The sequence below is a fragment of the Scyliorhinus torazame genome, chromosome 15 (genome assembly GCF_047496885.1).
Source record: "Scyliorhinus torazame isolate Kashiwa2021f chromosome 15, sScyTor2.1, whole genome shotgun sequence".
Lineage (NCBI taxonomy): Eukaryota > Metazoa > Chordata > Chondrichthyes > Carcharhiniformes > Scyliorhinidae > Scyliorhinus > Scyliorhinus torazame.
In genome coordinates, this window is record NC_092721.1 from 86,006,184 (window position 1) to 86,024,957 (window position 18,774).

The window sequence follows — 18,774 nt, forward strand, 5'->3', positions numbered from 1 at the left end:
ATTTGCAACTAACACAGGAGTGGTTGGCAATCCATTTGAATAACTCTGTTTTGGGCTCCTTTGCTGCTTAACACACATTCAGTTTAAGATTGGATTTACTGGAATGGTGAAGTTGAAAATGACAATGCTGGCATCAAATCAGCTGATATTGCATACTCCAGCACATGGTCCTAAAGCCACGCAACCAACCTTCCGAAAATGTGCCCGATATGTTAACCCATGGTACAGATGCCATTTTGAAACTAAAATAACAACCCTAACACTGCAACTATGAGCAGTAGGGAATCAAAATTTTGTGTTCATGGACTTTTCAAAGAAATGGATGATATACAACATAGCAGACTTATTAAGAAAAAATAAGAAAATAGGATTAAAAGTATGGTGGTAAGTAATTGGCTGAGGGATAGGGACAGCGAGTAGTGGTGAATGGGTGTTTTCCTACTGGAAAGCAGTATGTAGAGCCGTCTCCCAGAGATCACAGTTCTTTCTTAAAAATGTATTCTTTCATGAGATGTGGGCATCGTTGGCTAAACCCCCATTTATTGCCCATTCCTAATTGCCCTTTAGAAGGTGGTGGTGAACTTCCTCCTTGAACCGCTGCAATCCATGTGGTGTAGGTAACCACAGTGCTGTTAGGAAGGAAGTTCAAGGATTTTAATCCAACAACAGTGAACAGTGAAGGAATGTCAATATAGTTTCAAATCAAGATGGTATGTGCCTTGGAGGGGAACTTGCAGGTGGTGGTGTCACCATGTATCTTCTGCCCTTGCCCTTCAAGGTGGTACGGGTCAAGGGGTTGGAAGGTGCTGCCAAAGGATCCTTGATGAGTTGCTTCAATGCATCTTGTAGATGGTACAAAATGCTGCCACAATATGTCGGTGCTAGAGGGAGTGAATGTTTCTATTTAAAGCAGTGGATAGGGTGCCAATTAAGCGGCTTGCTTTGTCCTGGATGGTCTCAGGTTTCCAGAGTATTGTTGGAGCTGCACTTAGCCAGGCAAGTGGAGAATATGCCATCACATTCCTGATTTGGGCCTTGCAGATGGTGACCAGGAGGTGAGTCATTCACTGCAGTATTACCAACCCCTGTTGGTGTAACCAGAGTATTTACATGGCTGATTCAGTTCAGTTTCTGGTCAATGGTAACTTTGATGAATTTGATGGTGGGGTTAGCGGAATAGTGATGCCATGTCAAGGGAGATGATTACATTTTCTCTTGTTCAAGACAGTCATTGTCTGGTACTTGAGTAATGTGAATGTTACTTGCCACTTATCAACCTAAGCCTGAATATTGCCCAGGCAATGGACTTGGTTTGCTCCATTACCCAAGGAGTCTAAAATGGTACTGAATATTATGCAAGCATCCCCAATTCCCACTTTATAATGGAGAGACGGTCATTGATGACACAGCTGAAGGAGGTTTGGCCTAGGACATTACCCTGAAAACCTCCTACAGCGATGTCCTGGGACTGAGTTAATTGACCTTCGAAGATCATACCAATCTTCTTTTATGCCATGTTTGACCCCAATTAGTGAAGAGTCAATCTCTGGATTCCCATTCACTCCAGTTTTACTCGGGTTCCTTGATGCCACATTCTGTCAATTGCTGCCTTAATATCAATGGCAGGCAATCACACCTCACCTCAGCTCCTTTATCCATGTTTGGACCAAGACTCTAAGGAGATCAGGGGCTGAATTACCCTGGCAGAACTCAAACGGAGTGTCAGTGAGCAGGTTATTGTTGAGTAAGTGTCACTTGATAGCATTGTTGATGAACCCTTCCATCACTTTGCTGATGATGGGAGTGATTGGCTAGATTGGATTTGTTCTGTTCATTCTGGACAGGACACACATGGGCAATTTTCAACATTGTCAATGTTGCAGTTGTACTGGAACAGCTTGGCTAGGTTGCAGATTTTGGTTGAGTACCACTCTGCTGCTGATGGCCCAAAGCGCCAGATGGATGCCCAGTTTTGAGTAGTTAGATCTATTCAAAATCTGTCCCATTTAAAGGGTGGTAGCGCCACATGACATGATGGATGTAAAGGCAAGGTGTAATCAGGAAGTTTGCTTGCCATTTTTGAGACGTAATAGGGTTTGGAGTCAATGTTGAGGACTCCCAAGGCAACTTCCTATTGACTACATATCACTGTGCTGCCATCTCTGGTAGGTCTCCTACCAGTGGGACAGGGCTTACCAAGGGATGGTGATGGTATCTGGGATATTGTAACATTTTCCAATTTTGTAAACACTTGGCAACATGGTAAATAATGGGATGATAGTAACAGATTACAGAAAGGAAGGCAAACTAGTGAAATGAGCTAACTGGTGAAATGAGCTCACCAAACCAGTTGTAATTTAATGAAGTATGGAGTGATTCTGTTTGGGAAGAACCATGGCAAAATAATAAAATCTGCATGGTACTATTTTGAGGGTAATCCAAGGTAGTGAGGTTTGGGGATGTGTGGACATAAATCTTTGAAAGTGGTAGGACAAGTTCAGAAGGCTGTTAATAACGTATACGGCATCCCACTGCATCCTTGGTTTTGTAAATAAGGGGAATGAATACAAAAAGAACTAAGTCACGCTGAACTTTTAAAAATTACCAGATTAACTTCAGCTGGAGTATTGTGATCAATTATGGTCAGCACATATTAGGAAGGAAGTCAAATCTTTGGTAAGGGTGCAGAAGGGGTTTATCATGATGGTAGCTGGACTGAATGGAGAGATTATAGAAACTAGGATTGCTGCCATCAAAACAACATAAGTCAAGGAGAAGCCAATTAGAGGTATTCAAATAATGTTACTCGAACAGGTTTCTGGGCTCTCAGCCAATCATATATAATAAGGCTGGTTGAGAGCCTAGGTGTCCATTAGGTTTGATTAAGAAGCTGCTCCTCAAGGAAAACATTATTTGATACATTACTTAGGTTCTTTGTTCTCTGCTGTCAATCTCACAATGTTGTTTTAGACAATTTGTAAGTGGTTTCAGAGGTTTATGGTTTAGGTTATTGATACTTTAAAGGACTTAGATGATTGACACTTTATTAGCTTATAGTGAAGACGCTTTTTTCCATTTCCAAACATAGGAGAAAGTTATGAATGAATTACTTGTTTTCAAAGATTCTTTACACGTACCACTATATACAATAGTTGATTCTAAAATATGCACAGCGGGTACAATGGTTTATTGGCAAAGCTTGAGGTACACTGCTCCCAGTGATATCCAACCGGGTGTGAGTGTGGCCAGCCCCCAACTGGCCAACCTTCTATACAATAGCAATTAAGCTTCCACCGCCTCCTTAGCGGGGAAGCTTGTATTCCGCAAAGGACATGGGAATACAATCATCCCCACTCCATTAGTCCCATGCGGATGCAGGTTCTGGCACTGTCTTTAATATGACAAGCAATATAGCGCACAGTGATCATGGCATCTGATGTGTTCAGTCAAAAGAACTCCAAAACTCAAATAGCTCAGTAGCATTGTTAGAATTATGCATGCACTCTATTATGTTATATTCTCTTTTTTCACTTTCATTTTACATTCCTACTGAGTTTTGGCAGTCATTGGAAGGAATTTCAATGCTGAAGTATTTGAACACTTTTTGATCTCAAGACACTCATTTGCGGCATTAAGTATTCATAGGTCAGGTATACAAATCACAACCGTTTAAAGGTTCTCTTTAATCTTCCAATTTGTTTGAACTCCAATCCGAGAACATATGCTTAATCTGCCAGTGTAAATTTTTCTCCTTGTATACTAATTAGCTTCATGGCCTGAGTAAGATTGACAATTTGTGTTGAATTACGAGAAATTTAGTGTGGTGGACACTTACACACACTTCCCTGCCCAAAACCCCATCTCGGTAGTACTGGGAGGAGACTGCACAAATGTATTTAATTTATAATTCATTAACCAGCAGAGTGAAAGACATTCATCTCATAAATCTAAAATGCAATTGAACCAATAACTTAAATGTGAACAGGCAGTGTGCTATTAGAACACCAATAAATATAAGATTTTTTTAAATCATAAAGAAATGCAATTGAAAGATCTTTAAAAGGCAGCAGGAAGTCTACTACTATATTTTATTTTAAAATGGCAATTGGTAAGAGAATAAATAACAAGAACAGCTTTTGTGCACTCACGTTTTTCCTGCACATAGAGATATCCTTCCATTGTCCATTGGCCAGGCGGTTTGTAATCCTGAGGGGCTGATTTCATTCTCTGCATCAGTCTTTCCACTTCCTGCCTGGTACTTTCAAAATTGTTTCTGGTCTTGAGATAGAATAAAATCATTGTATTGGCCTTAAGGCTTAGCAATCAAAAGCATGATGGAATTTACTAAATATGCAAGGCTAACAGTGCTCTCCATTTTTACTCCCAAATCAGACAACGACTGCGAGGTACATATACGCAGCTGAACACAAGAATCTGAAAAATTATCTCCAAGGTGTGCTGCACCTCCACAAGCTAGGAAAAAGCTACATCTCACCAAACGGATTTCCTTTTAAACATATTAATAGCATGAAAGTCCAAAATCCTAAACTCACAAGAGAAATTTAGTCAAATCATTCCAGTCTAAGTACCTTTTAGTTTTACAGCATAAGTCCTGCCAAACTAACACTCTGGCATTGAAAATGAACTTCAAATGTGGAATCTCATTCTTTAGTGCCATTTGGCCCAAATCCAGGCCTGCTACAGGGAGGACAAACTGGTCAGTCCCATTCCCCTAGTTTATCCTGTAACCCTGCTAATTTATTTCCTTCAAATGTCCATCTAATTTCCTTTTGAAATTATTGATCGGCTCTCTTTCCTGGGCAGTGGGTTCCAGGACTTTACCACTTGCTGTTTAAAACCATTCTTCCTTACATCTCCCTGCATGTTTTGCCCCAAATCTTAGATCCATGTCCTCTAATGCTTGTACAATAAGCTGAGGGGACTGTTTTTTTTTGTCCACTTATTGAAACATCCATACTAAATCTCCTTTGCTCCAAGGAGAACAACTTCAGCTTCTCCAACCCAATTGTGTAGCTAACATTTCTCTTGCATGAAACTATTCTGGTGACTCTACCCACCCTCTGAAGGACCCTCGTATATCTTTTCTAACATGTGGTGATCAGAAATGGTCACAATACTCTTCTGGCCTAATAGCTCTATGCATGAAACTCAAGATCCCATTTGCTTTGCTAACTATTCTCTCAATATGTCGCAAAGATTTACACACATGCACTTCCAGGTCCCCTTGGCCTTACACACTTATCAGAACTTTGCCATTAAGTCTATCATTGGTTCTCCCTATGTCTTCTCCCCAAATGCATCATTTTGCACTTCTCTTTTCAAATCCATCTGCCACTTATCTGCCCATTCTGCTAGCCTACCAATGTCCTGTTGCAGTTGATTCCCGGCATCCTCAATTTTTGTCACTACTCCAAGATTGGTATCATCGGCAAATTTGGAACTTTTACTCTATATGCCAAGATCCAAGTATCATGAATTTTATGGCAATAACTATTTTCCCAGATGGTACGACAGGGCCAAAAAAAATTATTATTGCAGTAGAGACCCAAAAATACATATTACTTTGATTTCATTACTGTTAGCTTGTGTCTGTCATTTGTTGATCTGCAAGCAAAACTCACTAATAGCATAATTGAAAAAAAACAAGTGGATAAAAAGAAAGAATGAGATTGCAGGTTTAAGGATATGTACAGATATGGATGACCAAAATAATGAGAAAATATGGCCCTGTTCTGCTGCAACCACAAAAGCATCAACTGTGCATTCCAGCAAGTCATGGTTGAATAATATTGGTTCCAATATTAGGATATTCCACATTCTTGGTAAATAATTTTTGCAGATCCACCTTCCTGGATGAATGCAGCTCCAACAACACCCAAGACGCTCTACACCATCTGGTACAAAGCAGACAAAGGGGTAGCTTGATTGCTACCCCTTCCACAAACATTCAATCCCTCCTCCACCACCGGTGAACAGTGGCAGCCGTGTGTACCATCTACACGATGCACTTCAAGAACTCACCAACGTTCCTTAGGCAGCACCTAACATGTGGTGTTCAGAAATGGTCACAATACTCTTCTGGCCTATCTAGGACAAGAGCAGCAGATACCTGGGAGCCCAACCACCTGGAGGTTCCTCTCGAGGTCACTCACCACCCTGACTTGAAAATATATTGCAGTTCCTTTACTGCCACTAGGTCACAATCCTGGAACTCCGTCCATACAGCACTGTGGGTTAACCTACACCTCAGCAGGGACTGCAGCGGTTCAAGAAGGAAACTCACCACCACCTTCTGAAGGGCAACTAGGGATACGCAAATAATTCCACAAATTAATTTTTTAAATCCTAATTTTAAATCCACAGCTTTACCACAAATAAACTTGCGAATCTGTACATTCCACGTCCAGGCAAAAACGCTGAACACGATAGGTGAGAAGTAGAGTGACAGATGGATAAAATGGGGCAGGCAGAATTTGAAGCACGCCATTGTGGAGTTTTTAAGTGTATTATCAAAAGGGAATAGCCTAACTTCTGTCTCTCTATATCTACGTCACTACTTCTCCATATCTCTGTACCAATCTCCCTATATACCTTTGTAACTCAAATTCTACTTTGACATACAAGAGTGCTGAAGTAACTGAGACAGGCATGATGCTGGGGGAAGAAAAACAAAATTGGCGGGCAGAGACACAGAGAGAAAATTAAAGTTGCAATTTGGGAACAGGGAAAAATAGAGAGGCGAACAAGGAGCAGGAGAGTGACTCGGATAAATAGGAACAGAAAGAGAAACAAGGAGACAAATAAATTCCTGGTGATAAAAGAAAAAATGGAAAAAAAGAGTCATCATTAGGAGAAACCCAGGAGAAGAGAGACTTACAATGTTTCAGTGAAAAGGGGAAATAATGTCAGGCACGGAGATAATGACAATCAGACATGGTGGAGGATGCAGAGCAACTAGTAGGTAGATAAACATTGATAGGAACAGAGCGAATCCGAAATGATTTTGGATACCCCAGGAAGGGATGGGGGGGTTCACTTCATCCCATTTCCTACACTCAGGAGCTCTGCTCGCTTGAACTCCTCAGTGCAGGAGGACGACCCTCTGACATGACCATCAAACCCCGCCCCCTAAAGCTCAACTCACTTATAAGGGGGTCCATGGTCTCTCTCCTACGCCACCTCACACGTGCAGGGCACCCCTGGGCCCAAACCCCAGTACAGGAAAAAAATCCAGCCTGGCACCCTGGCAATGCCCATGTCATCTAGCAGTGCCACATGGGCAACTTAGCAGTGCCAGGCTGGCACCTAGGTGGCACTGCCAGGGTGTTAGCGTGTCAGGCTGGCAGAGCAAAGGTGCCCAGGTGGCACCAGCAATGCTAGGGTGCCACCCTGCTTAGAGAGAAAGCACTTGGCGGCCTCCAAACCCCTGGGAGACCCCCACACGTGTCGCTCCAGCTGAATGGCGCTCGGCCGAGCTCTCCGAGGCAAAGGGGTTAGATCCCAATGCCTCCGGTAGATCAATGGAGTGCATATTAGAATGAGTGCATATTGGTACAGAGATAGAGAGAAGTAGTGACGTAGACATAGAGAGACGGAAGTGAGGCTATTCCCTTTTGCTAATACACTTTAAAACTCCACAATGGCGTGCTTCAAATTCTGCCTGCCCCATTTTATCCATCTGCCACTCTACTTCTCACCTTACGGTGTTCAGCGTTTTTGCCCGGTCGTGGAATGCACAGATTCGCAAGTGTATTTGTGGTAATGCTGTGGATTTAAAATTAGGATTTGTAAAAATTAATTTGTGATATGTGGGCCTCGCTGATTAGGAAAGCATTCATTGCGTATCCCTAGTTGCCCTTCAGAAGGTGGTGGTGAGTTTCCTTCTTGAACCGCTGCAGTCCCTGCTGAGGTGTAGGTTAACCCACAGTGTTGTAAGGACGGAGTTCCAGGAATGTGACCTAGTCTCACTCTAATATGCAAGTTTGCAAAATAGTGATCGCAGCCACATTGGGTGGGATTCAGATCGTGTTAGATCTCTCAAGATGTGGCGAGCCTGGTAGATCTCGGAAGGCTCTTCCGGCATCTACCAGCCACGCCAACCTTCAGGCACAACGCGACCGGTAGATCACGGCCAGAGAGAGGGGCATGTTTTCTATGCGCTCCAGTTACTCTGCGCGATGCAGATGGGGGCATGCTTCCTTCCTAGACTCACCTAGCCTGAGGAAGGAAATTTGGGATAGACAAGATGCAAAGCCAATGGAGTGAGGTTGTGACGACCAGGCAGGCTCACCTCTCACATTAAAGGGAAGCGAATGTGGCGTGGGTCCCAAAGGTCGGCCGGCGTGGGCTTTGAAGGTCGGGCAGTTGGCAAAAGTCGGTCCCGGGAAAGAAAGTTTGAAAAACACTGCTGTACACCACTCTTCCAGGGCAGACCGGTTCCTACCCTCCGCCTCCATGCGAACCTGGTCCTCATGGACAACACAATGGCGCTGGACCCATTGACCCTCAGTATAGCCCCTGGGGTTGGGGAGTACAGGGGTCTCTTTCCCCCTTATGTCACACACATATCAACAATCCTGGTTTAGCTCAGTGGGCTAGACAGCTGGTTTGTAGTGCAGAACAAGGCCAGCAGAGTGGGTTCAATTCCCGTGCCAGCTTACCCGACCAGGTGCCGGAATGTGGCGACTAGGGAATTTTCGCACTATCTTCATACTTGTGACAATAAAAGATTATTATATTATTATTATTATTATTAACAAAGATCTGTGGCTGGATTCTCCATTCCTTGGACGAAGTGTAGCTGTCGGGGCAGGATTCATGGACTTCCACGACAGCAGAACTGGTGCTGCACCTGGACCGATTCAGCGACTGTTAAGGGGCTAGCACCAGTGCCACATGGAACACAATGATTCCAATGAGAAATGATGCGAGATTCACTGGGTTTGTGATTGGCACTCAAGCTGCAGCCACATATACACACTTTACCCCCCACACACACCATCCCAACCAACAAGATGGCAGCAAGGCGCGCGGCCGCACGCTTACAGATGCCGAGCTTGAGTCCCTCCTGCAAGCTGTGGACGAGAGGCAGGCAACCCTGTACTCGGGCCCGGGAAGGAGGCTGCCAGCCGTTGGCGTCTACTGTGCCTGGGTGCAGGTGGCAGAGGCGGTGAGTGCCATGAGCAACACCATCCTGAAGAAACGGCACGAGCTCCTCAGGGTGACCAGGTGAGTAGGCAGCACTGTGCCCTTGGCACCAACCCCTGTCCCACACACATGTAACCCCCCCCCCCCCCACCAGAGGGGGGTAGAACCCCCACTTGCACCCATACCAGCTGCCATGGCCGGGTGCCCAGGCCAGTGAAGCCACCAGCTACGTCAGACTGTCTAACACTGCATTTTCTGTTTCCCTCCCCACCTCCAGGAGAAGGCCGCCCAAAAGGGCCGGGAGTGGGAGCAAACTGGAGTGGGACCGCCAGACCTGTGGCCCTTCATTGTGGCAGAGCAGCAGGCTCCAGATGTGGTTGGCGGGCCTGAGGAAAGGGAAGATGCCGGGGTGGAGATCGGCCACGGGCAAGGAAGTGAGATCCCGCTTAGCGTCAGTTCCCCTTTCCACGTGTGTCAACCACTCTCAACCCATCCCCACCCTCACCCCCAACTTAAAACACCCACACCATCACCCTAAACCCCACATCACCCTCACCCGCACACCACCCTCACCCTCAACCGCCCTCACTCGGCCCGCGGTCTAATCATGTGTCTTGTCTTGTGTCTTGCAGGAGCTGCTGGTGATGGGGCAGGTCCATCTGGTGTCCCCTGCCCGCACCCACAGCCAGTGCCACAATCAGAATCTCCCCCCCCACCCCATGTGCCGAGCAGCGATGACCACACCGACACGGAGTTGATGCATGTGCCTGAAACCCAGGACACCCCGGAGCTTGATTTCCATGTGGACACTGATTTCCCGTCACAGCTGTCTCCAACACCCTCCACCTTCCCAGAGACACTCACCTCAGGTTGAGCACTTTAGTGAAGAGGCTCCTGGACACCCTCTACTATGCACCACACAGCTGCCAACGGTACATCAGGTGGAGGTAGGAACACCCGAGGGGGCTGACGGTTGAGTGGTGGGCTGTCCCCAGGGACTAGCTGCCATTCAGACAGGTTTTGGGTTTCTGGAACGGACGGTCCCATCGGTTGTTAAGATGCAGTCGCAGAGCCAGGGACTACATGAGTGATTGTCGGCGAGCGTCCAACACTTGCAGGCACAAGTGGAGGAGTCCAACTACGTGCAAGAGCAGGAGGTGGTGACGACCATGCGTGCCACACAGGATAACACCGCACATGTGGCAACCATGGTGGAGGCCTTGGAGGTGAGGGTTTTCGCTATGGATCAGCATCTTCAAGGCCTGGGGCAATCTATGCATGCATGGTCGGGGTCCAGGACAGGGCTGCCCTCTCACAGGCAGCCAGGTGCCAGAACCACCTGGATATTACAGCGATGCTCCTGAGCATGGCCCAGTCACAATGGGCCATTTCTCAGAGCGTCGGTGGCATTGCCGACGTGTCGTAGACGTAGAGGGAGATGGCCCAGTCCCAGAGGGAGAAGCGCAGTCACTGGCTGATGTGGGACAGACCCAGAAGGTGGTGGTACAGTCACAGTATGATGTGGCACAGTCCCAGACGGAGATGGTCCGCTGCCTATGTTCCATGGCAGCGAGCATGCAGACCATTGCCGAGATGAGAGCGGGCCTCCAGGACTGGAGCACGGGTGTCTCAGGGGATAGCTCCGCTCACACCCTCACCCCAAGGAGTACCCCGGAGGCCATCGGGAACCCCGAGGGAGCAGGAGTGATGGGGCCCGTGCCGGTGACTCAGGGGAGTTGTTGGAACACCTCAGCACCTCTGACACATCGCTGGCACATCTGCTGGGCAGCAGGCAGAACAGGGCGGCACCACATCACCTGGGATTAACGAGAAGCAGCTGGTCCCATCCAGGCAAGTTCATCCCAGAAGACGGACGCTGACGTGGACCTTGGTCGCAGGGTGGGAATTGCAACAGGCCGCTTCCACTCCTGATGTACTGTCTGGGGATCCATCTAAACGTAGTGTTAGGGCCCGTAAGGCCAGAATGTTAGACACCAGTTAAGTTGTCACGGGTGCAAGGCACCATTTAGTTATAGGGGCTAGGTCATGTATGTGTATATGTTTGTTCACATTAAGCACCTGTTTACACTATTACAACCTGTCTCGGTGCTGTCAGATGGGTGTGAGTGGTGGGCTGGTCTGGTCTGGCCAGAGAGGGGGTGCGGGGGGGGGGGGTGGGTGGATTGGGAGTGCTGACACCCCTGCCTCCTCCCTGACCATCCCTAGCTCCGCCACCTCAGGGATTTGATGGGACCGTGTGATGGGATGGCCAGCCTGCATGCAGGGATCACCCAGGTGGACGGTGAGAAGTCCCATTGTGAGTACCGTCCATCCCATGGACCAGACCTGCTGTTACTGCCAGCCCAGGGCCCATAGCCCCGTAGTGGCAGGTATGTATCATGGAGGGGGTTGCAGGCAGGGGTGTAGTTGGGGAGGGGAGGGGGGGGGGTGAGTGAGATGTGGTGTCCTTGCCCCTGGCCTGTCACCCCCCCCAGTCGGTGAATCTGGAGGCAATCAGAGTGTTCCGTGTGTGCTGGCCCTGGCTCACACTTCGTGCAGCCTCCCGCGCCTGCCTGGACACAGCAGGCCGCCACGATTCGGGCGACCCCCCGAGCACCATACTGAAGGATCCCTCCAGAGCGGTCCAGGCACCTGAACCGCATCTACAGGATGTTTAAACACCACTCGATCACACTCCTGGTTGCTGCATGGGCGTCATTGTAGCGGGTCTCCGCATTGGTCTGCGGCCTTTGGATAGGTGTCATCAGCTACGACCGAAGCGGATAACCCCCATCGTCCAGGAGCCAAGCACACAGCCGGGGGAGCGTCTCGAAGAGGCAGGGAATTGTCAGGTGTGCCAGGATGAAGGCATCGTGCAAATTGCCTACGTATCGGGCACAGACTTGGCACCCATCCGGTGCCCTCATATGGGATACAGTGGACGTTGCCCTGTGTGGGCCGCCAAATGCCCGGCCTGCAGGTGGTGGCCATTTTGGGTTGGGGGTTATGGCGGAGGTTGGGATGTGGGGATGGTGGTGTGGAGAGTGGGGGCTGGGGTGCGGGGGGTGGTGGGGTGGGGGCACCCATATGGCCGGTGTCACTCTGCAGACCAAGGACCAAGATGGGTGGTCAGTGGGGTGCGCAGTAAGATGGCTGCCTTGCAGGCTGCGGCAATGTTGGTCCGTGCCTGGACACCGCCCTAGTCCCATGAGGTTCACCCCAGTCACACAGCCCGTTCCCCCGCCGCCAACCCCCTTCTCCTTCGGCAGGGCCCCCCCACCCCAGCCAGTGGCTGGCCCAGCAGCCCACAGTCGCGCCTCTCTGTGTCCTATTTCTTCTCACTCCTTCATCAGCCATAGCGCCAGTTTAAAAGCGCAAGTGAACCTCGCCTTCAGGAATTCACCCCAATGGAGGCGGAGAATCGCGGAAGTCCTGGAGAATACCAGGTCGGGCCCGCTAATGATATGCGAAGATTGTTTGCTTTACGTGCGTCGCATTGTCGCCACTGCCGAGATGACAGTATTGCGATTTTGCGTGACACTAGCGCCCACTTTGATTTTGACATCGGAACCAATTCTCCGCCCAATCGCATTTCCCAATTCCGCCATCGGCCGACGGAGAATCCCGCTGTAGATGTTTGACCGGGGTGGCCTGACGAAGACAAGGGGGAAATGCAGGAGAAGGAGCTGTGCAAGGCGTTTGGGGGGCGGCGGGATGTTCTACATGCAAGGATTCACAATGGCACACAGAGGGGCAAGCTGGTGGATGAAGAAGACTAAATGATGAAAGGGAGTAACATCCTTACTAGGGGAAAATTGAAGCAAATGCATAGTTCCTTAATTTTTTAATTGTTTTCCAGGAGCTTGAATATTGCAGAATTCCTTGCCTCCCAAGTTATTCTTTCTTGTTGAAAGCTTCAAGCTTAAAAAAAAAACAAGATTGGCATCACTAATCCCTATTGCCTGATTTGTCTCTTTTTATATCATGGTATAATCCTGCATTACTGATCATTGTTTTTATAAATTTAGATTAACCAATTCTCTTTTACAATTAAGGGGCAATTTTAGTGTGGCCAATCCACCTAGCCTGCACATCTTTGGGTTGTGGGGGTGAGACCCACACAGACATGGGGAGAATGTGCAAACTCCACGCGGACAGTGACCCGGGTCCTCAGCGCCGTGAGGTAGCAGTGCTAACCACTGCACTACTGTGCCGCCCTTCCTGCGCCACTGATCTAAACTTTTCACCATGTTTTGTAACAGAAGGTACCTTACATTTTGTAGATTGTACTGTAGCTGTTGTTTGTAAGGTGCAAATTCCTGTGCAAGCTCATAACCTTCATGGTAGAATGTGAATAACCCTTGAAGAAATGCCAACAGCTGTGGAAAAATAAGCAGATTTGTACAGAACAATTAATAAAAAAGACAGTATTGCATAAGATTTACTCTGCCGTGCTTCCACCCCCCAGCACCCCCCCCTACCCCCAACCCCATGCTCTGGGGCAATGTATATTTGAAATGGTATTTATTTATCCATCAGACCAAAGATAATTATAAATATCATGAGAAGGATTAACAGACAATTGTTTTCACATTTTCGTATATAATTTCGTAGGAAATATAGAGTACCCAATTTGCCAGAATGATTCAATTATTTCAAATGTTATCACAAAAAACCTGTTGAAACAAAAATCTTCCATATATTTCATAAATTTACTAATTAAGGTGTGAGGTGTTCCACATATATCAAATACAATGAAGCCGATGGAATTTGTAATGCAGGGTGTTAAATGGGCGGCATGTTAGCACAATGGTTAGCACTATTGCTTCACAGCTCCAGGGTCCCAGGTTCGATTCCCGACTTGGGTCACTGTGTGTACGAAGTCTGCACGTTCTCCCCGTGTTTGCGTGGGTTTCCTCCGGGTGCTCCGGTTTCCTCCCACAAATCCCGCAAGACATGCTGTTAGGTGAATTGGACATTCTGAATTATCCCTCAGTGTACCTGAACAGGTGCCAGAGTGTGGCGACTAAGGGCTTTTCACAGTAAGTTCATTGCAGTGTTAATGTAAACCTACTTGTGACAATAAAGGTTATCATTATTCAAATTCAAATCAAGCCATTCATACCAAACAAAAATAATGACTTGAATGATGTGTCACTTGCAAAGTTCATTGTGTTCACATTAAAAGAACAAACTTTCATGTAGCACCTTTCATGATCTTTAGATCCTAAAAACCTTCAACCAATAAGATACTTTTAAAGTGTGGCCACATCTATAGGGAAAATCCACAACCAATTTGCGCACACCAAGGTCCCACGAACAGCCATGAATAAGTGACCAGTTTTTGTGGTGTTAGATTAAGATTAGATGTTGGCAATGGACTCCGAACTCCATAACTTTTCTTCATTCTAAACATCCACCACCCTCTTTTGTAAAGTCGTTAAATCTAAACTCTCTACAAGTTCCCTCTTGGAAATAGGGATGATGCCAAATCATTTTTCTATTCCCTTAAAGGTCTTGATGTGGAGATACCGGCATTGGACTGGGGTGAGCACAGTAAGAAGTCTTACAACACCAGGTTAAAGTCCAACAGGTTTGTTTCGAATCACTAGCTTTCGGAGCGCTGCTCCTTCCTCAGGTTTATATTCCTGTGATTTATACTCTGTTACTCTATATCTCAAGATCCATTCAGCGTTAAGCTACCACGAACTGTGTTGTTAAATTTCAGTGAGCTATCCACCAGATCCTTGCTGTTTCATCCTTTGGTCTAGAGGTATTTATTTTATAATCCCATTTATTTCCTTGATAAAACTTCATCACTTTCCATACATCTACCTTAAATTACATTTGCCACTCGTCAGCCCAATTTCAGCAAATTTCATGGTAATTGGTTTTCCTGTTCTTAATTATTTGAAATCTGCTCCCACCAACATTTGATACCATTTGCAAATATAGGCAGTTTTGTTTCTGTACTCAACTACAGATCAATTATAGACCTTGTGTCCCTGTGACTCCTGCAATTTGGTCCAGCTCCACTAACAGGAAGTAACGTGTCACAAGGATATTTTTGCATTCAGTATGTAGTCCATTTCAGTTTTTGATATTTTTAGTTAACTTGGGCAACAAGAAAGACATAACTGGCTTGGATTTATGTATGGTAACACCTTATTATATACTCAGGATCGCCCAAAGCATTTCACATCCAATACAATACTTTTGAAGTGAAATTACAACAAGCTACCATAAAAATAAATCAAAGGAAGAATCATTCAATCGAGGTAATCAATTCTTGATTATGTTCATTCCGGGCGGAATAATGCCCCACTTTGATTCTGCTATGGGTCCTTTTGTGTACACATGATTGGGCTTTATTTAAACGGTTTGTCTGAAAATTCACGAATGGTACCTTAAAAAAAATTTTTTAAAGTAAATTTAGAGTATCCAATTTTTTTTTCCAATTAAGGGGCAATTTAGTGTGGCCAATTCACCTAACCTGTACATCTTTCTGGGATGTGGGGGTGAGACCCACGCAGACATGGGGACAATGTGCAAACACCACGTGGACAGTAACAGTAATCTGCTGCCGGAATTGAACCCTGGTCCTCAGCGCCGTGAGGCAGCAGTGCTAACCGCTGCATCACCACGTTGCCCACTCACAAGTGGTACCTAAGTCAAGTCCCAATGATTGGCGGATGGTATCAAATAGCACGCAATAGCTAAAATATTTACCTTACTCAACCAACTCATACTTGCAAAACTCAGAACTATAACTGGTGGAATCTTGCAGTCCATCCAGCAGCAAGAATCATGGAGACTGGGGAACTTAATTTAGCAGATGCCAAGAATCTGTTTTCCAATATCGGGGTGACCTATTAGAATTTTGTTCTTGGGACTTCTCAATGAACAATTTTGGGAAGCCTATTTGCAGAAATCTTGCAAATGCTCATTAGTCTGCCCTGCAAATTAATTTCCCCACCAGTGAGAAAATAGAACATTCAGTTTACAACCCTATATATAGGCCAGGGGCTGGCTATGGAAGACAGGACCAGCAGGGAATTGTGCAGCATAGACAGGACCTTGTGGGGGGTGGGGGGAACAGAACAAGCGGGGTTAGGGCAGAACAGCAGGCCAGGGTGGGTATTTGTCCTGGGAAGGAGGACAGACTGCCTGCGGCATGTTTCAAAGGCAGTCCCATGGAAGGAATCCAGACAGTCCCGGGTGTATTAGAAGGTCAATGTGTCTTGGTCCGTTGTAGGGTGGTTGAATGTCTCACTGGGCAGTGTGAATTGTAGACATGTGTCAAAAGGGTGTGGTCTATGAGTTACTTAAATTGGTCCAAAGGGTTTAAAAGAGCAGGTAGGGTGCAAGGCTCATGGGAGGCTAGTGGATGGTCTCGTGGTGGGGGACGGAGGAGGTGGTCACAAAAGGTCAGGGAAGGGTCAGGGTTCTGCCTTGAGAACAGGAGATGTCAGGGTGAGGAGGAGCATGGGCACATCAACAGTAAAATGAACAGGCAGGAAGAGGAGGAATGTCATTAACTCCTCCCACCTGTTCTGAGACCCCTCTGAGGTTTTCGTAACTGTGCAATGACTGTTAGATTTTAAGATTGTTGTATTTGAGGTTTGGCAGGGCTTCCAACACATTCTACCCTCCCACGTCACCCACCAAGTTCCTCCTTCTTCCTCCTACAGTTATCACCTAATTACTCTCCCTCCTGTAATTATTCAGCCCCCCCCCCCCCGCCCCCCATTACCCTGGACCCAATTATTATTTATGTTGACATTTTGGGCCGGATTCTCCGGCCACGTTCGTCCCGCGACCAGAGAATCCCGCCTGACGTCAATGGATTTTTCCATTCTACGTGACTCGCCTGTGGCGTTCTTGCGGCAGGTGGGGCAGGAGAATTCAGCCCTATATAGTTAAATGTTGTTTATTTGCTGTATAAGAGCAGTCTTTTACAGTTAACAGTATAGTGCAGAAATCCTGGCGTACTGTTAAGGAAAACATTGCAACAACATGTCACTGGTTTGGAAACTATGGAGCAGGTCAGGATCACTGAATTGAGAAAGAAGAAAAAAAAACTGTGATATCACAGCAAAGCCATGAGTTGATTGCGCAGTGAATACTGTGGCTTGATTTCTCTTTCTACAAAGTTAAGGAGTTAGACTGATAAGCTTGGAAATTTAATAAAATAATGAGCTGGATTCTCCATTTCTGAGACTAAGTGTTGACGCCGACGCAGAATTCGTGGACTACCACGACAGCAAAACCGGCGCTGCACCTGGACCGATTCAGCTACTGTTCAGGAGCTAGCACCGGGTGCGCCACATGGAACACAATCGATTCCAATGACAAATGGTGCGGGATTCAACCGATTGGCACTCAGGAGGCTGACAAGCTGCAGCCTCATATACACACTTCACTCCCCACCCACGCCACCCCAGCAAACAAGATGGCAACAAGGAGAGTGTCTCCAAGATTCATCAACACCAAGCTGGAGACTCTCCTGGACGCGGTAGAGGAGAGGCCGATGACCATGTAACTGGCCTGGGAAGGAGGCTGCCAACCGCTGCCGTTCATCGTGCTTGGGCGGAGATGGCAGAGGCGGTCAGTGCCATGGGTAACACCATCCTGTCCGGCCAGTAGTGCCGGAAGAAACTTCACAGGGCGGCCAGGATGAGTAGGCAACGCTGTGCTCCTGGCACCAACCACACCATCTGATAGGAATCGACTATTTCCTGATAGACCTGATAGGTAAAAGAAGGCTATTTAGTGTAAATATTAAGCCCCAGTTTTAATACCCATTTTAAATTGAGGATTTCAGCACTCATAACCTCAGGTCATGATAAAACACACAGCTTCAACAGGGACACAATAAACCTGACACATGCATAAACTCATTGGAGATTGAAACAACATTTTTACTATGCAAAGATGAAAAAGCTATTGTTTTAACAAACATATTTTCAAAGACAGTTTGACATTAGGACATGAGCTGTAGCAGTAATCTGACCAAGGACGAAGCAGGCACCATAGCAACATGAAGGCACTATTGTTCATAATGTGGATAAAGCGAAGTCAGCAGAAAACCAGTAGAAACTAGTCTTGATAATAGCACAGAATTGCATTCCATAACATACACAAATATTCAAACATGAAACATTCAGAACTTATGTTGCACATTAAGGATTGACAGCTAACCGTTGAATCAAATACATTTGATTCCAACCCAAACCAATTAGGACGACATAGAGGTGTAGATAGATGGCTCAAGACTGATAAGATTTCCAATAAACATGATGGTACGTACGGCCATCTTTATTCCGGGATCATCCTGTACTTTGATCTAAACTATTTGCTATCTCTATTTTTCATATTTTCACTTTTCCACTCTAACTCTTAGAAGTAAATACAAGCTGTTTTGCCGTAAGCAAGAAACCATTTCTGTATTATTTTGAAAGTTAAATTGTGTACAAGTTACTTCTCTTTACGTCCTTTTGCTAGCTGGACTTTATTGAGAATAGATTTAAGTTTCTCTCAATTGTAATCAAATAGAGGCAATAAAGATTTTAGTTTGCATCCAAGAAGTTTAACTCAAATTTCTAC

General features: G+C 46.3%; 1 protein-coding gene across 1 annotated transcript in view; it reads right to left on the reverse strand.

Moving 5' to 3' along the window:
- arhgap42a (Rho GTPase activating protein 42a) overlaps positions 1-18,774 on the reverse strand; it is a 572,455-nt gene that overhangs the window by 186,280 nt on the left and 367,401 nt on the right. The window contains exons 7-8 of the mRNA XM_072476376.1: positions 13,443-13,547; positions 4,149-4,278 (exon numbers count right to left, since the gene is read on the reverse strand). Of these exons, the coding sequence (XP_072332477.1) occupies positions 4,149-4,278; positions 13,443-13,547 (235 nt within the window). The remainder of the gene's footprint in view (positions 1-4,148; positions 4,279-13,442; positions 13,548-18,774) is intronic.